The 15117-nt window shown below is 40.9% G+C and overlaps 1 protein-coding gene across 3 annotated transcripts in view; it reads left to right on the top strand.

Moving 5' to 3' along the window:
- Positions 1 to 10415, top strand: part of dagla (diacylglycerol lipase, alpha) — a 42467-nt gene extending 32052 nt beyond the window's left edge. For 2 of the 3 annotated variants that reach the window (XM_085270128.1, XM_085270145.1), the window contains 3 exons: positions 3450 to 3616; positions 3882 to 3899; positions 6795 to 10415. In XM_085270128.1, the coding sequence (XP_085126254.1) occupies positions 3450 to 3616; positions 3882 to 3899; positions 6795 to 7899 (1290 nt within the window). In that variant the 3' untranslated portion in view covers positions 7900 to 10415. The remainder of the gene's footprint in view (positions 1 to 3449; positions 3617 to 3881; positions 3900 to 6794) is intronic. The other variant, XM_085270137.1, reaches the window with a different exon arrangement.
- Positions 10416 to 15117: the final 4702 nt, after the last annotated feature.

The raw sequence follows: 15117 nt of genomic DNA, 5'->3' as shown, positions 1-15117 counted from the left end.
AATTGAGAGCTTAACTGTATGAAATTTATCTGGAAACATGCCCATAAAAATATTTAAATATAAGTTTTTCTACAGACATTTGCAGGTATTGTTACTAATAAACCCTGTGAAGAGTGATGACATCTAGAGAGAACTTAATTGAAAATTGAAGATTTCCTTATCCTTTAAATCTACCCATCTTGTGGCTTTCAATAACATTGGGGACTTGAACTAGAAATTATCATATGTTGGTTATTGTCATTTAGTTCCTGTAGTTGCACCATGCAAAAAAAATGTGCAATTTCAAAGGTAAAGGTCTTAGGATCACCAAGTTTTAATTTAAATGGAGTTAAGAATTAGTTTTGAAGCATTTCAAAAATTTTAATGCGACTCCGTTGTTACTTTATGCATGTCATTAACCTACAACTCACCACACCTTTTTGTTTTTCTCCACATTGCTCCTGTCTCAAAGCATGGGAATTGTTCACTCGTGGCTGGTTTCACGGTCTTTCTTTGGTCTTTTTGAGCCTGTTCGTCATGGACGTTGAACATCTGTTTTGATAACAGGGTATTAATGTGAATGTTTGCATGTGATGGACTGATTTTGGGGGATTGCACTTGTTGTGGCTGAGGACTTCACGTTGTGTGGTGTTTTTCCCGTCTGTATATGGTGTTTTTCAGCTTGGTTTTGCCTTTGTGTTTGTCTCTCTAGATGAATGTTTAAAGTTAAGTATGTGTGTATTTGTGAAGTGTGTGCGTGTAGAGGATATAGTGGTGTGATATATTTGGTGTTTCTGCAGGTACTGGAACCATTTTGTCTCCTGTCTGAGCAGGAAAACTTGGAAGCAGAGGAACTGGGAATCAGTCAACCTACATCCAGTACCACTGATTTAATAGTCTCCCAAACAAAACTAAACGCTAGTCCTCCTCCCTCCAACTCTTCATCTGCCAACCACAAAGACCTGTCTTGCACTGGCTCCCTTGCAGAGACTGAAACTGTCTCTACACCACTCGCTGTCACTTCTTCTTCTTCAGTTCCAGATGCTGAGTCTGTTCTTCCACCTCCTCTGTCAGACTTTAACTCTGTGTCTCAGCCATGCATGGTGTCTGTCCCTTCCAACACCCAGTCAGGAGTTCTTCCAGCTGAAGATGATTCATGCGTTTTACCACAACCTCAGTCAGAACCACGCGTCTCTCACCACCGTCAAGAGGAAATCCGATCTAACGAGTCTAACAGTCCTCAGATAGAAAACTCTCCTCCCGAGATAAAAGTGCCAAACAATCTTTTTGAATCTGTTGTCTAAACTTGATCACATTTAGACGCTGACAAATTCTATTACTATGTACATTACTAGTCTACATATTCTAAGGAGATGCTAATCGTAAGACTGAATTCAACTTTTGCTTGTTGCATTCAGTGTTGGAAACATTTCTGCATTATGTGCAAAACTCAGATGTTGGCCAGTCTTAGGACAAAGGCTAGAGCCAAAAGTCATAGTAAAGCTGCTATTTTTTTTTTTTTTTTTTTTTTTTAACTGATTTTAGAGCAACCATAATGACCAGTATGTAAAGAATCCTTTTTAACCAGCAACTGGCATTTTTATTCTGTCAGCTTGCTGGATCCAACAAGTCCAAGCAATTTACTGGTTGCCTTTAAAAGGTGTTTCTCCAAAAGTATTAAGTGTGACATTGAAACTCAGCTGAATAGCTGGCACATCAAGTTTTAGAGGGTAAAGAAATGCGCATCCACAAGGCGATGTGGTAAAATGTTATCAATAACCATTTCCATTAATACATCACTGGTTAATGATGTATACAATGGTACAGGAGCATGCGATGGCTTTAAACCATGGAGTCAGAAACGATGAGTCCAAACTCACCTGGACTCCTTTTCTTGTTAATCATCATCCAGCTTTCCACAAACCAACCCTTGTTCTTTTTTCCGTTCCTCTCTCAGCTGCAGTGCCTGTGGTCAAGTGCTTTGGCACAAACTTTCTAATCCTGGTCCTCAACGTAACAAGTTTTCTTTGTAGTCACAAAGTTTCTATGGTAACCTAATTTCTTCCACATTAACTGCTCTTTCTTCCTTCCTGCCTGGGTTTTTCAGTAGCTGCAGCTCTTCTCTGTGGATGTGTTTCCCTTTTTATTTTTGCTCTTTGAAAGCACACATTCAGAACATAATCCCCTAGAAAAAGATTTTGGTTTTCTTATTACTGGCATGTAGGAGAGTGGGTTTACTATTCAAAATAAATTTGTAGTTTACACAATTTTATATCCTTCACTGTACACTTCATATGTCAGTGTGCTTTTATTAATTCTATACACTAATACTGTTGGGATAGGCAATGCAAAAAACCGTCCAAGTATAAATTTGATGTATTTTGTCATCATTTGTAGTTGTTGTGTCTACAGTCATAGATATGTTTGCTGTTGTTGGTGCCAGTTATCTCATGTGGTTTATTACTTGCAGAAGCATGTTCTCATGTGTCTTTAAACTCAACCATGTAACACATTGTTTACATTTGTGCAAATTGGTTATGGATGACAATATAACCATAATAAATATATTAGCTTTTGTCTTTTTGTGTTATTTTCTCTTTTAATCTCCTCATTCCATTGTCACGTGTATTTTTTGTGTGTGTTCATGTCCTCTCATATTTCCACCTGTTTTTATACCACAATATGTTGTCTTTTGAGTCATTAAAGTTAACCAAACAATTGCGTGCTGATGTGTGGCTTGCCATTAATGTTTTGGGGTTTGTTTGGGGTTTTTTTTTTTTTTTTTTGTTCTGTTCTCATTTATGTCAGCAAACATAACACGGTTTGTATTTTGTTGGACAAACTTTGTGTTGAACGTGTTTCCAAGATGGATAAGACACTCGTATGGTTTGTTATTCCCTGTAGTGGTAATGCAGGTCTTGCATAGTTCTTGCTCAGGCATCATGACTCTGTTGTGGGTGTTTAATGTCAGCTGGAGTAGGTGTCAGCTCACCTTCAGATTGCACTTATATGTAACTGAACTACGCTGCTTTTTAACACTATACTACAAGCACTTGTGCGCTTATAAATATAGTTGTAGTGGTGACCCACATAATATTTTTGAAACCATTATAATCTTACTGAAGTTGATCCAAGTGCATAACTGGCATTCGATATTTGAATCTTTTGGTTCTTTGGGAATTTTTTTTCTCATGTTTTGCTGACGAAGAGGAAGAAAACACCTCAGCATCTCTGTTTGAATCTAGAAAATGAATAAAGGAAAAACAGTAGAAAGGGTTTTAAAAACTACAAAATCATTGGATGTCTGCTAGCATAGGACAGTTTAGAAACATTTCACATATAAAACATGATTAGTCAGATTAACTTTTTCCAGTTATATATTTTTATGAAGTTGTCCTGTTTATTTTGAAACGGGTCGTCCCTCTATCAGTCAAGTCATGTATCTGTTTATACTCCTGTGCTTGTGACAGGTGCTGGAGAACTACAACAAAGGGAAAACTGCTTTGCTGTCAGCAGCCAAGATCATGGTGAGCCCCACAGAAGTGGACTTAAACCCAGAGACCTTGTTCGTCGATACATCAACAACCTCTCAGCAGCCAACGCCTACAACCCACCACCGCAGGAACAGCAGTGTTCGGTTAGTACATCAGGCACCACTGTGGGCATGTTTAAGCCTGAAAGGCTATGTAAAATAGTTTCATCTTCATATTCAGCTTTCACTCTTGCCTAGTATGTAATAGTAGCAAATCTCTAAGTATAAGAGAAATCACTGGGAAATGATGCCTTGTAATGTAGCTATATAACCAGTACTAAAAAAAATACAACTGCTACTAACTACTACTTTATTTTCTCAAAATTATTTTTGTTTGTTCTGTATGTTTAAAAAAAAAAAAAAAAAAAAGACAAAAAACATTGTTACGGTAAGCAAAGCATGCCAATACTAATTTTGCATAATGTATTCCCTTCTCTCATGCACGCATGCACGCTGTCTGAACACAGAGCCGTTGCAACGTATGGTAGTATTCAGTTCCCACCTCGCCCTCTCTGGTTTAGCCCCTGTCCAAAGTCAGTGTGAACTCCTGGTACAAATGGTTAAATTACGAAGGTACTATCACAAAGTTTTATGACTCTGTCCACAGAAATGAAAAACCGTACCAGATTTAAGTTAGACCCATTTCCTTTTTAAGGCGGTCTCTATGTGGACCTTTGGACACTATTCAGACCATTTGTATATGCCTGTTTTCTCGTCGTGTCCCTCTGCTGTGCCATGAAAGAGGACGCCTAGTTCAAGTTATATGCACTAAATGTCTCCCTCTGTTACCTCGGGACATTATAGTAGAACTTTGACAGTCTGTTAGTAGCAGGCGCATTCACTGTGAACGACCCCATGAAGGGATAATAATAATAATGGATTGGATTTATATAGCGCTTTTCAAGGCACCCAAAGCGCTTTACAATACCACTATTCATTCACTCTCACATTCATACACTGGTGGACGCAAGCTACAGTTGTAGCCACAGCTGCCCTGGGGCAGACTGACAGAAGCGAGGCTGCCATATCGCACCATCGGCCCCTCTGGCCAACACCAGTAGGCAAGTAGGGTAAAGTGTCTTGCCCAGGGACACAACGACCAGGACAGAGAGCTTGGCTACTGGCTGGAATCGTCCACTGAAGAGTGCTGCTTGAGCTTTACCCTGAGAACCAGCTCTCAACAGCAGTAGACATGTAATATGAAGGCTGGATGATGTTTTCTACCATCTGCACAAGTGTACACGCAAGCAGTCACGATGGGACTTTAAAAGAGTGAGCAGCAGTCCAAAGGTACACAGGAAGTTGATCTTGAGGGTTTATTAAACGATTCTTAAGTGAAAGGTTGGGGTTCTTTTTTTTGTTTTTGTGGACAGACTCACAGAACCTTTTGATCCCACCTTGTACTTTACCTCTCCTGTATTATAAGCCAATACAAGAGCACATGCACTTGGATACACTCTTGCCCTTCCAGTCTCTTTCCTCTTGTTTTTTTTTTTTTTTTAATCTTTCCTCCATCTACAGGGAGTGCAGAATTATTAGGCAAATGAGTATTTTGTCCACATCATCCTCTTCATGCATGTTGTCCTACTCCAAGCTGTATAGGCTCGAAAGCCTACTACCAATTAAGCATATTAGGTGATGTGCATCGCTGTAATGAGAAGGGGTGTGGTCTAATGACATCAACACCCTATATCAGGTGTGCATAATTATTAGGCAACTTCTTTTCCTTTGGCAAAATGGGTCAAAAGAAGGACTTGACAGGCTCAGAAAAGTCAAAAATAGTGAGATATCTTGCAGAGGGATGCAGCAGTCTCAAAATTGCAAAGCTTCTGAAGCGTGATCATCGAACAATCAAGCGTTTCATTCAAAATAGTCAACAGGGTCGCAAGAAGCGTGTGGAAAAACCAAGGCGCCAAATAACTGCCCATGAACCGAGAAAAGTCAAGCGTGCAGCTGCCAAGATGCCACTTGCCACCAGTTTGGCCATATTTCAGAGCTGCAACATCACTGGAGTGCCCAAAAGCACAAGGTGTGCAATACTCAGAGACATGGCCAAGGTAAGAAAGGCTGAAAGACGACCACCACTGAACAAGACACACAAGCTGAAACGTCAAGACTGGGCCAAGAAATATCTCAAGACTGGTTTTTCTAAGGTTTTATGGACTGATGAAATGAGAGTGAGTCTTGATGGGCCAGATGGATGGGCCCGTGGCTGGATTGGTAAAGGGCAGAGAGCTCCAGTCCGACTCAGACGCCAGCAAGGTGGAGGTGGAGTACTGGTTTGGGCTGGTATCATCAAAGATGAGCTTGTGGGGCCTTTTCGGGTTGAGGATGGAGTCAAGCTCAACTCCCAGTCCTACTGCCAGTTTCTGGAAGGCACCTTCTTCAAGCAGTGGTACAGGAAGAAGTCTGCATCCTTCAAGAAAAACATGATTTTCATGCAGGACAATGCTCCATCACACGCGTCCAAGTACTCCACAGCGTGGCTGGCAAGAAAGGGTATAAAAGAAGAAAAACTAATGACATGGCCACCTTGTTCACCTGATCTGAACCCCATTGAGAACCTGTGGTCCATCATCAAATGTGAGATTTACAAGGAGGGAAAACAGTACACCTCTCTGAACAGTGTCTGGGAGGCTGTGGTTGCTGCTGCACGCAATGTTGATGGTGAACAGATCAAAACACTGACAGAATCCATGGATGGCAGGCTTTTGAGTGTCCTTGCAAAGAAAGGTGGCTATATTGGTCGCTGATTTGTTTTTGTTTTGTTTTTGAATGTCAGAAATGTATATTTGTGAATGTGGAGATGTTATATTGGTGTCACTGGTAAAAATAAATAATTGAAATGGGTATATATTTGTTTTTTGTTAAGTTGCCTAATAATTATGCACAGTAATAGTCACCTGCACACACAGATATCCCCCTAAAATAGCTAAAACTAAAAACAAACTAAAAACTACTTCCAAAAACATTCAGCTTTGCTATTAATGAGTTTTTTGGGTTCATTGAGAACATGGTTGTTGTTCAATAATAAAATTATTCCTCAAAAATACAACTTGCCTAATAATTCTGCACTCCTGTATGTAGTATTTTGCAATGTTCACCTGCTCTGTAGACTCTAGATACCTGTAGTTTCAGTACTAACACTTTTCATTTCTATCCTTTTTCTTTAACCTTCCGTGAGTTATTTTGACTCGTTTTCATGCCTGTCTTGTGTTTTGAATCCCCTCACCTCTCTTTTCCCTTTCATTATGTTCCAACCCACTCTTCTCCTCTCCTCTAGCTCGTGTGCCCAGTCTGAAATATCTCTGGATGGTTTCTCTGAGTGCCCCCCTCCTCCAGTGCCTGTAGTACTGCGTGGAGCACGAGAACGTTTGGCAGTGGAGCTGAGGGACCGCAAAGCACCCTTAGCTGTCATGGAGAGTCTCTCAGATGCAGAGTCCCTGTATAGTCTGGATTCCCGACGGTCCTCTGCTGCATTAAGGGGTTCACCAATGCTGGGTAGCCTCCCGTTCCCTTTGGATGCCCCAATCCCAGAGGAGAACCCATCTCTGAGCTCTCGCACTGAGCTACTATCTGCAGATGTCCTCTGCCAAGCAACAACAGAGCATCTGGGTGAGGTTGGGCCCTTCTTTACCCCACTGGAATCCAGATCAACCCCAGATTATCCTATGAGGCTGTCCCCTGCCACACCTCGCTACAGTGGACTCCATTCCCCAGCTCTTCTAAACCAGAGTGTCTTGGCTAAGTCTTACAAAACTGAGACTAACGCCAACTTGAAAATGCTTCCTGATGAGGATCACCAACAAATGCCTGGTGTCTACAGCCCAGGGAGCACACCTGTTGCTCCCCTAAGTCCACATATTGGTACTAGACCAATGGATAGAGAAAAGGAAGACTGGGAGCTGGAAACGGCAGAGAAACAGTTAAGTGCAGAGACTAGACCAGCGGTTTCTACACCTCCACCCCATCTATCCAATGGAAACCCCAGCCAGGCAGTGCTGGAGTTTGCCCAATACTTAGACTCTCTTTTCAGACTGGATGGCAGCAGCTCACCAACTCTGGACCTTTCTGATGGGGAGTCAGAATCAGGCCGGGGCTCCTTTGGGCAGGGTGAGTGTCTTGGAGATGAGCAGCGGTTGGATGACAAACAACTTCTGGCCAGGGCAACAGTGGAGCCTAATCTAGTTCCTAAGCCCCCGCGCACTTTTGCTGGATCCGCTGACCCCTCTTCGGGCATATCTTTGTCACCCTCCTTCCCTCTCTCTTCATCTGAGGAACTCAACGACCTTTCTCCTAGCGAGGGTGCCCCGTCAGCCATACACTCCCTACGAACATCACCCCCTTGCCACTGCCCTGAAGAGAACACACTATCGTCTATGGTGTAGAGTGCGCTCTGAAGTCTCCAATGCCCTTTGCTCTGATTGAGAGGTGCAGTCAATTTCAGATTTTAAAACATATCACAGTACATGCATGCGATGGAATGCAGTTACTCATCTGAGATCCAGTGACAGAATTTGACTGACCAACTCACACGATATTCCCATTCTTCAGGTGTACCCCTTTGAACTCTGTTTATAGCATTTTCACACTATTGCAATGACTAAGAAAAAAAAAGGATACCTCTCTCTGCATGCCAGGGGGCTGTGCTGCTTTTGGGTGAATATATAAATAACTGTAGCTTCACAATGCCATTTGAAAATGTTGTCTCACCCACATGGGAATGCGTCCACATTACATCAATTCCCTGAAGTAACCAAATCAAAGGGAGAATATTTAACTGAGCAGGGATTCAAAAATTAACACTGTAGAAGAGGTTAGCACAGGCACATCATCTGGGTTGATGTACTGGACGACTTCCTGCACACTCAGCAGCTCCGGAAATTTGTCCAGCTTTTATTTTTGTTTGATTTCTTTAAATCAGAAATGTGAAGATGGACATTTTGTTAATAAATAGAAGTGATAAGATTTCAAGAAATGTTCCTCAGGTCTACAAAGAATTGACTTTGAGAAAGAGAGTAAGTGTGTTACATTGGTGAGAATCCATGTGTCTTAAACATTTAGTGATTGTGACAAAGTTATTTCAGATGCCTATGGATGTTTTTGAGTCTTTTGGTTACTCTTTATAATGCATGATGATAATTTTTTTTGTAATTTATTTATTCTTCAAGAGAAATCATCATTAAAACCACCTTAGACTGACATTTGATTACTTGCGCACATCATTGCTCAATTTACCCCTCTTGCCAAAAAAAAACATTTAATACATCGTCTTGCCAACTGTATTTATGGGATGTAATTTTGTATATGTATATGGATATTGCTTTATTTAAAAACAAGCTAAGTTCATTATCTCCTTCCCTAGCCATCCTGTTGATTACCCACATAGACTGTTACACAGCAACTCCAGAAAAGATGTCATCCTGACCTTAAAACACTGCCATGGCTTTCTTTTCCAAAACACAGCCTCTGTACACCGGAGTTTATAGGAATATCAAACTTGCTAATAGTTGTCCTAGTTTCATAATAATTACTGTACAGTTCTTCTTGGAGAGCTCTTAGAAACAGGTCAGTCTGCATGCATTCCAGAGTAGCATGGCTGGTATAGAACGTGTCTTGTCCTTAAGCCACAGTAAAGAAGCTCTAAATGTGTCCAGAAATTACCATCATATGTAAACTCAAACTTTTGAGAGGCTCAATAGTCGCCGAGGTCATCAGACAGGACCAAATTATATATCCTACAGCTCTCTCGGGATAGATTTCTCTTGTTCTGAAGGTGCTTTGTCATTTTGGACATCAAGGCGTTTGCTTCCCTTTAATACGGTTCATCTCAAACATGCTTGAGGTTGGACTGAATGAATAAGTGTACTCGAACATTGCATTTGCCGACTCTAACTGCTGTGTGCAGCACAGTATCTTCCATATCACTCTGGGTGTAACCGATGGGTCACGATTTGAATTATTACACTTAATGTTGTTATCACTTTATTGCTATATTTGCTGGTATTATTATCCTTATTGCTCTTGCAACAGATTGGTTTGACGTCAGTGGTTTTTATCTCAGTTTTTAAGGAAAGTACGGAGAACTTTTTCGACTTTCCCAGATGTAAGGAGTTAAACATTTCAGGGTTTCCCCCCCCCCCCCCCCCCCTCCCCCCCTGTCTTGAGTGGAGAAAAAAATTTGACATTCTGCCATGCCACTGGTAACAATATGCTTTTTGTTTTTGCAAATGTGTCATGGTGGTGAGACATGCTGCAGAGTGACAGCTTTCTCACAGTGAGTGACCTTTGGTGGAGCGCCACCATCAAGCCTGGAGTCACCATAGTGATCTGCACAGTCTCTCCAATTGGAATAAGATTTGCTGTGGTTACTCACAGCAGACCAGCCAGCCAGTTTACAGTCTGACACTACTGAAATCATGCTGCCAGTCCCAGTAGACACACTAAGGTTGGGCCAACAATTTCCTACATTCAGTAGCTTTGCTTGCAGCTGGTCATGCACTAAACACTGCTGAAAGAAAGCACCAATATTTTCCACCATGATGTGTATAGCACCATCTTCTATGTGTAATTATTTATACAGATGTCTAAAAAAAAAGATGAATTCCAATAGAGTCATGTAGAAAACAACTATATAACAATAAGGAGATAATTACTATATTAAAAAGATATCAGTATTGACATATATATATATATAAAAAAAAAAGATTTCATCTGACAGTTATTTATTAAAACTATTGGCAGATTTAAGAATTGGACTTTATTTAAAGGAATAATTCAAGTATGTCTTGTCCATGTTTACCTGGTTTGCTTCCCGTCCTTTCCTGCCCCACAATGAGAATGTATTTAATCCCTCTCCCTCACTACCCCGCCTGTAATGAAATAAACTACAAACTGAAAAATATCCATTTGTGTCCTAACCTTTTTTTCCCCAATATGTGCTGCTGATATGTCTGTTTAAATGAGCCATAAATGTATATATTAAATTTGCTTGTTTTTATTTTTTAAAATAAAGTTTTCGATTGTGTTTGTTTGCTCACGCATGAATTTTGGATTTGGGTCCTTTAGATTTGATGTAAAGGCTGGATCAGTGGTTTTAGAAGTGCTGAGAGGCCAGATATATTTTGTGTAAAGATGAGCTGTTTGAGCTATTATAAGCCCAGGTGTAGGTGCATTGTATTATGAGTGTACAGCAGGTCAGATTAGAGTCTACTGCTGAGCCTTTAAAGAGGCGTCATGGGTCAAATGATGTCGAGTGGATGTGAGGTGTTGATAAGACCAAGGATATATACTGTACATCCACTCCCACTAATATTTGGTTGAATGTCCTTTAGCAAACTGCACCTCGACCAGATGCTTTTAAAATAGCCATCAGTAAGCTTGTGGTATAATTAGGGCCCGAGCACTGAGAGTGCGAAGGCCCTATTGTATCTGCTCCGTTTCTTATTATTATTATTCAGGCAAAACAAGGGCCTTTTTGAGGGCCTAAACATGGTCAAAAACTCATGAAATTTTGCACACATGCCAGGTCTGGTGAAAAATTTTGTATTTTAATGGTTTTACATATGAGCACTGGGAAATGGCTCTAGAGCGCCACCTATGCCTTGTTAAATGCAGCCCTACGACCACATCGTTTCAGCTACATGTATAAAATCTGGCACACATGTGAACAAGACGAACAAAAAAGTCTGTGGGCCCATTGACGCAAACCCAACAGGAAGTCCGCAATTTGGAACTGAAGGTGACATTTTGGCTCTAATTTTGCCATTTCCATGCCTCGAACTTTTTCGAACTCCTCCTTGGGATTTGGTTGTATAAGCTTCATCTTTGGTCAGTGTAAACTACACACCTGGGCCATGTTAAATTGCGGAGCTTTTGAGTTTTCGTGATACGGTGAGGCCGTGGCACCACGGCGAATTTTGATGACTCGCCATGAAAATCTTATTGCCTCTCATTCTGTCATACATTGTCCGATCTGGACCAAAGTGAACACATATGATAAGGCTCCAGCCCTGAACATATTTCAACTGCCATATTTGACATCAGGGACAGCGCCACCTAGTGGCAACAGGAAATGTCATGTTTTACACTTTGGGGTACAGTATTGTGATGGGTGACATCTGCAGCCTCAAATTTCTCCAGAAAAGCCTTAAGGAGTTGGTCTTGGGTTACAGTGAAAACTGTGACTTTTCGCGAAAGGGTGTGACCCCAGCGGCATGGCGAACTTTGATGTCACGCCATGAAGAAACAAATTAGTATAACTCAATAAAATCCAGTCTGACCAGTACCAGACTTTACAGGCATGATGTCCGTCCCGCCCTGAACAGATTGACGTGCCCATTGTCAGTAATACGCAGAGCGCCACCTAGTGACAACAGGAAATGTCATGTCTTTCATTTTGTCGTACTGATTTTCACAGGTTCATCGTGGCCACCTCAAAAGCGGTGAATATCACCATCAGTTGCTCATGATGCTTCGGTGCGAAAATTGTGACTTTAAACTGAACGGCGCACCCTGGTGACAACGTGGTTCACCGTGAACAATGAAGTGACGTTTGAGGGGCTTGAAAAGTTTAAAAAGTCTTGAAATTTGGCCCACACCTCCAATGGGACGAAGGCTTTGTTGTTATGTGATCACCTTCCTTGAATAGCGCAAAATGGCTCCACAGCGCCCCCTACAAACTTTCAAAATCATCAGCCCCTGCTCTGTGTTTTATGTATGAGTCTGAAATCTGGGAAGCTTATAGGAGAGATCAAGATGTACAAAAAAGTCTCTTGGAGCAAAATCCCAAATCCAACAGGAAGTCAGCCATTTTAAAATGAATGTGTAATTTTGGCGACATTTTCCCCTCTTTTCAGGCACCGTTCTTTGACGAGAATTCCTCCAAGAGATTTCATCAGATTGATGCGGTTTCCTGTGTGTGGAATCTAAAGACCTTTGTGATGTTAAATTGCGAAGCTTTTTACGTTCAAGGAAACAGGGTGGTCATGGCGGCATGTGGAGTTTCAATCACTCGCCAAAAAGCAGTAATCTGCTGTCACTCGAAAACACAATGTCCAATCTCTCCCAAAGGTCGTAGGCATGATTAGACTCGAGCTCGGATATGTTTGTTATGCCATTTGTACATAATGGTTACACCGCCACCTAGTGGGACGACTATAATCCTGGTTGAATAAGATGAAATGTTAGCTGGTGGTTAAATGCATGAAATCCATCAATGTCACATCAGATCGGACGTGCTGGTTTTAGGTGTTGGCCGTGGCTCGACGCGCCGGGGGTGCGAGGGCCCTCATAACGCTGCTTGCAGCTTTAATTCTGGTTGGATCTTTGAAAACTTTTTATGGCAGAATTTGTGGGTTTAATGTTAGATTTTCAAATGTAATCCACACATTTTCAAAAGGGTTGAGGTCGGAGCTTTGGGAAGGTCATTCCGGAAGGTTAATGTTAGTCTGCTTTATCTATTCCAAAAGTAGTGTTGATGTTTAGGATCATTGTCCCCATTGAAACAATAAAATAGTATCCAAGTTTCAGATGTTTAACTGTTGTTTTGAGCGAAAGTTGAAGAATTTGGAAATTATCCCCTTCGTCATTTCATCAACTTTGTGATGAAACCACTTCAGCTAAACAGCCCCAGAGCATAATACTACCACCACCATGCATGAAGGTTGTTGCAGTTATTGCCTATTAAATTTGAAAGCCTCATCTTTATTCCTCTAAACATACTTTTTGTTATTGTGGCCAAATAGCTCAATCTTTGTCTCATATTTTTCTCCAGAAGCCATCTGACTTGTCCATGTGGGCAGCTGCAAATTTCAATCTGAATGCTACCCCAGAAATTACGATTAAGCCCGTCTGCTTCAAGGTTCAACATGTTGAGTATTCAGAGATGCTCTTCTGCATACCTTGGTTACAACAAGCGGTTATTTGAAATAATATTGGCTTCCTATCATCTCAAAGCAGTCTGACCTTTCTTCTTTGACCTCCAGCATCAACAAGTCATCGTCACCTTATTACTGTATATATTCTTTTATTTCTGACTTCTCTCACAACACTGTACAGATGGTTGGGGGACGTGATAGACCAGCGTTTCTGAAATACTCAAACCAGTCCATCTGGTACCAACAACCACGCCATGTTCAGAATCTCTTAAATCATCCTCCTTCTTCATTCTGATACTCAGTTTTAACGTCAGCTGGTCATCTTGACCATGTCTGTATGTCTAAATGCACTGAGCATCTGCCATGTGATTGATTTATTTGATATTGGCCTTAACAAGCTATTAAAAAGGTGTACCTAACAAAGTGGCCAGTGTGAACTGTGGGTTCCTTATTTGTCTGAATATTGCCTAATCTAAAGTGAAAAGCAGAGAAAAGAGGAAATCCCATGCACACACTAGCTGTATTTGTGAGTAGTAGAGTGCCTGCTTGTGTGAGACATTTCTGATAATTTCCACAATACCCACTTGTGCTGAAGTGTGGGTTTATTATACAGTATTCTGGCACTTTTCCAGACTGTGACACACTACCTGTAGGCTCACACACTTAAGTGTTCACCACAGTTGCGGGTACTGGAATAGACCCAGTACTGAGGAGGTGTTTCAGAGCATCAGTACGGATATGAGGCAGAGGGAAAAACTGTACTGACAGGCAAAAAGACCATGACTACTTCTTGCATCATTAGCCAAAGACAAAAGTAGTTGGCTTACCAATGGAAATGCTTCTACTTACAGCAAGTCGACTGTTTTAAGCTGTAAAATCTAATTCTTCAAAATATTTTCAACCAATTTAAATAAAACATCTTCAGTTTTCACTTTGATTACATTTATTTTTCTGACTTAACTGTGGAAGTTTTTGTTAACACAAATGAAAACTTATATGTGAGCAAACAAAGCAATGCCTACTTATTTATTTTCCTTCCTTTTTCAATTTGCCCTTCACCCTATCCCTTCATCTTCCTCTGTCACACCAATGATCTGTATGTCCTTCACTACATCTATCAATCCTCTCTGTGGTCTTCTTCTTTTCCTCCTGTCTAGCAGCTCCATATTCAACATCCATTGCCCGGTATATTTATTATCCCTCCACTGCACATGTCCAAACCATCTCAGTCGTGTCTCTCTAACTTTGTACCCATTTCTAACTGTGTCCATCCTGGTCACTCACTGCTAGCTCCACTTCGTGTCTTTTTCTCAGTGTTACTGTCTAAAAAACCATACAGCAGGTCTCACTATCATCTTGTAAGCCTTCGCTCTCACTCTTTCTGCTATCCTTCTGCCACCCCTCATACCCTTTTTCAACATTAAGCTATCACCTTTGTTCTAGAAAAATCATTATCAGTACACTTCTCCATTCCTCAGGGATCCTGTCACTCAAGACTGTGTTAAAAAAGTCCACTCACTTTTTTCCTAACATCTCCATACTTCCATGGGTTTTTCATCTATACCAATCACCCTTCCTTTTTTTATCTGCTTTTTATCCACTTCTACATTAATTAACCTAAAGCATGCCAAATCTTCCATATTTCTACATAGTTATATGTATTTGTGTAATTTGCCATGACAAAAATAACAAACCATTGCTGTTTTTAGCTTCTTAATTCATTAACTT

The sequence above is a fragment of the Mchenga conophoros genome, linkage group LG1 (assembly GCF_057382185.1).
Source record: "Mchenga conophoros isolate Kocher_MC1m ecotype Shallow Benthic linkage group LG1, M_conophoros_male_GT1.1, whole genome shotgun sequence".
NCBI lineage: Eukaryota > Metazoa > Chordata > Actinopteri > Cichliformes > Cichlidae > Mchenga > Mchenga conophoros.
This window is presented reverse-complemented; position numbering and strand designations above follow the sequence as displayed.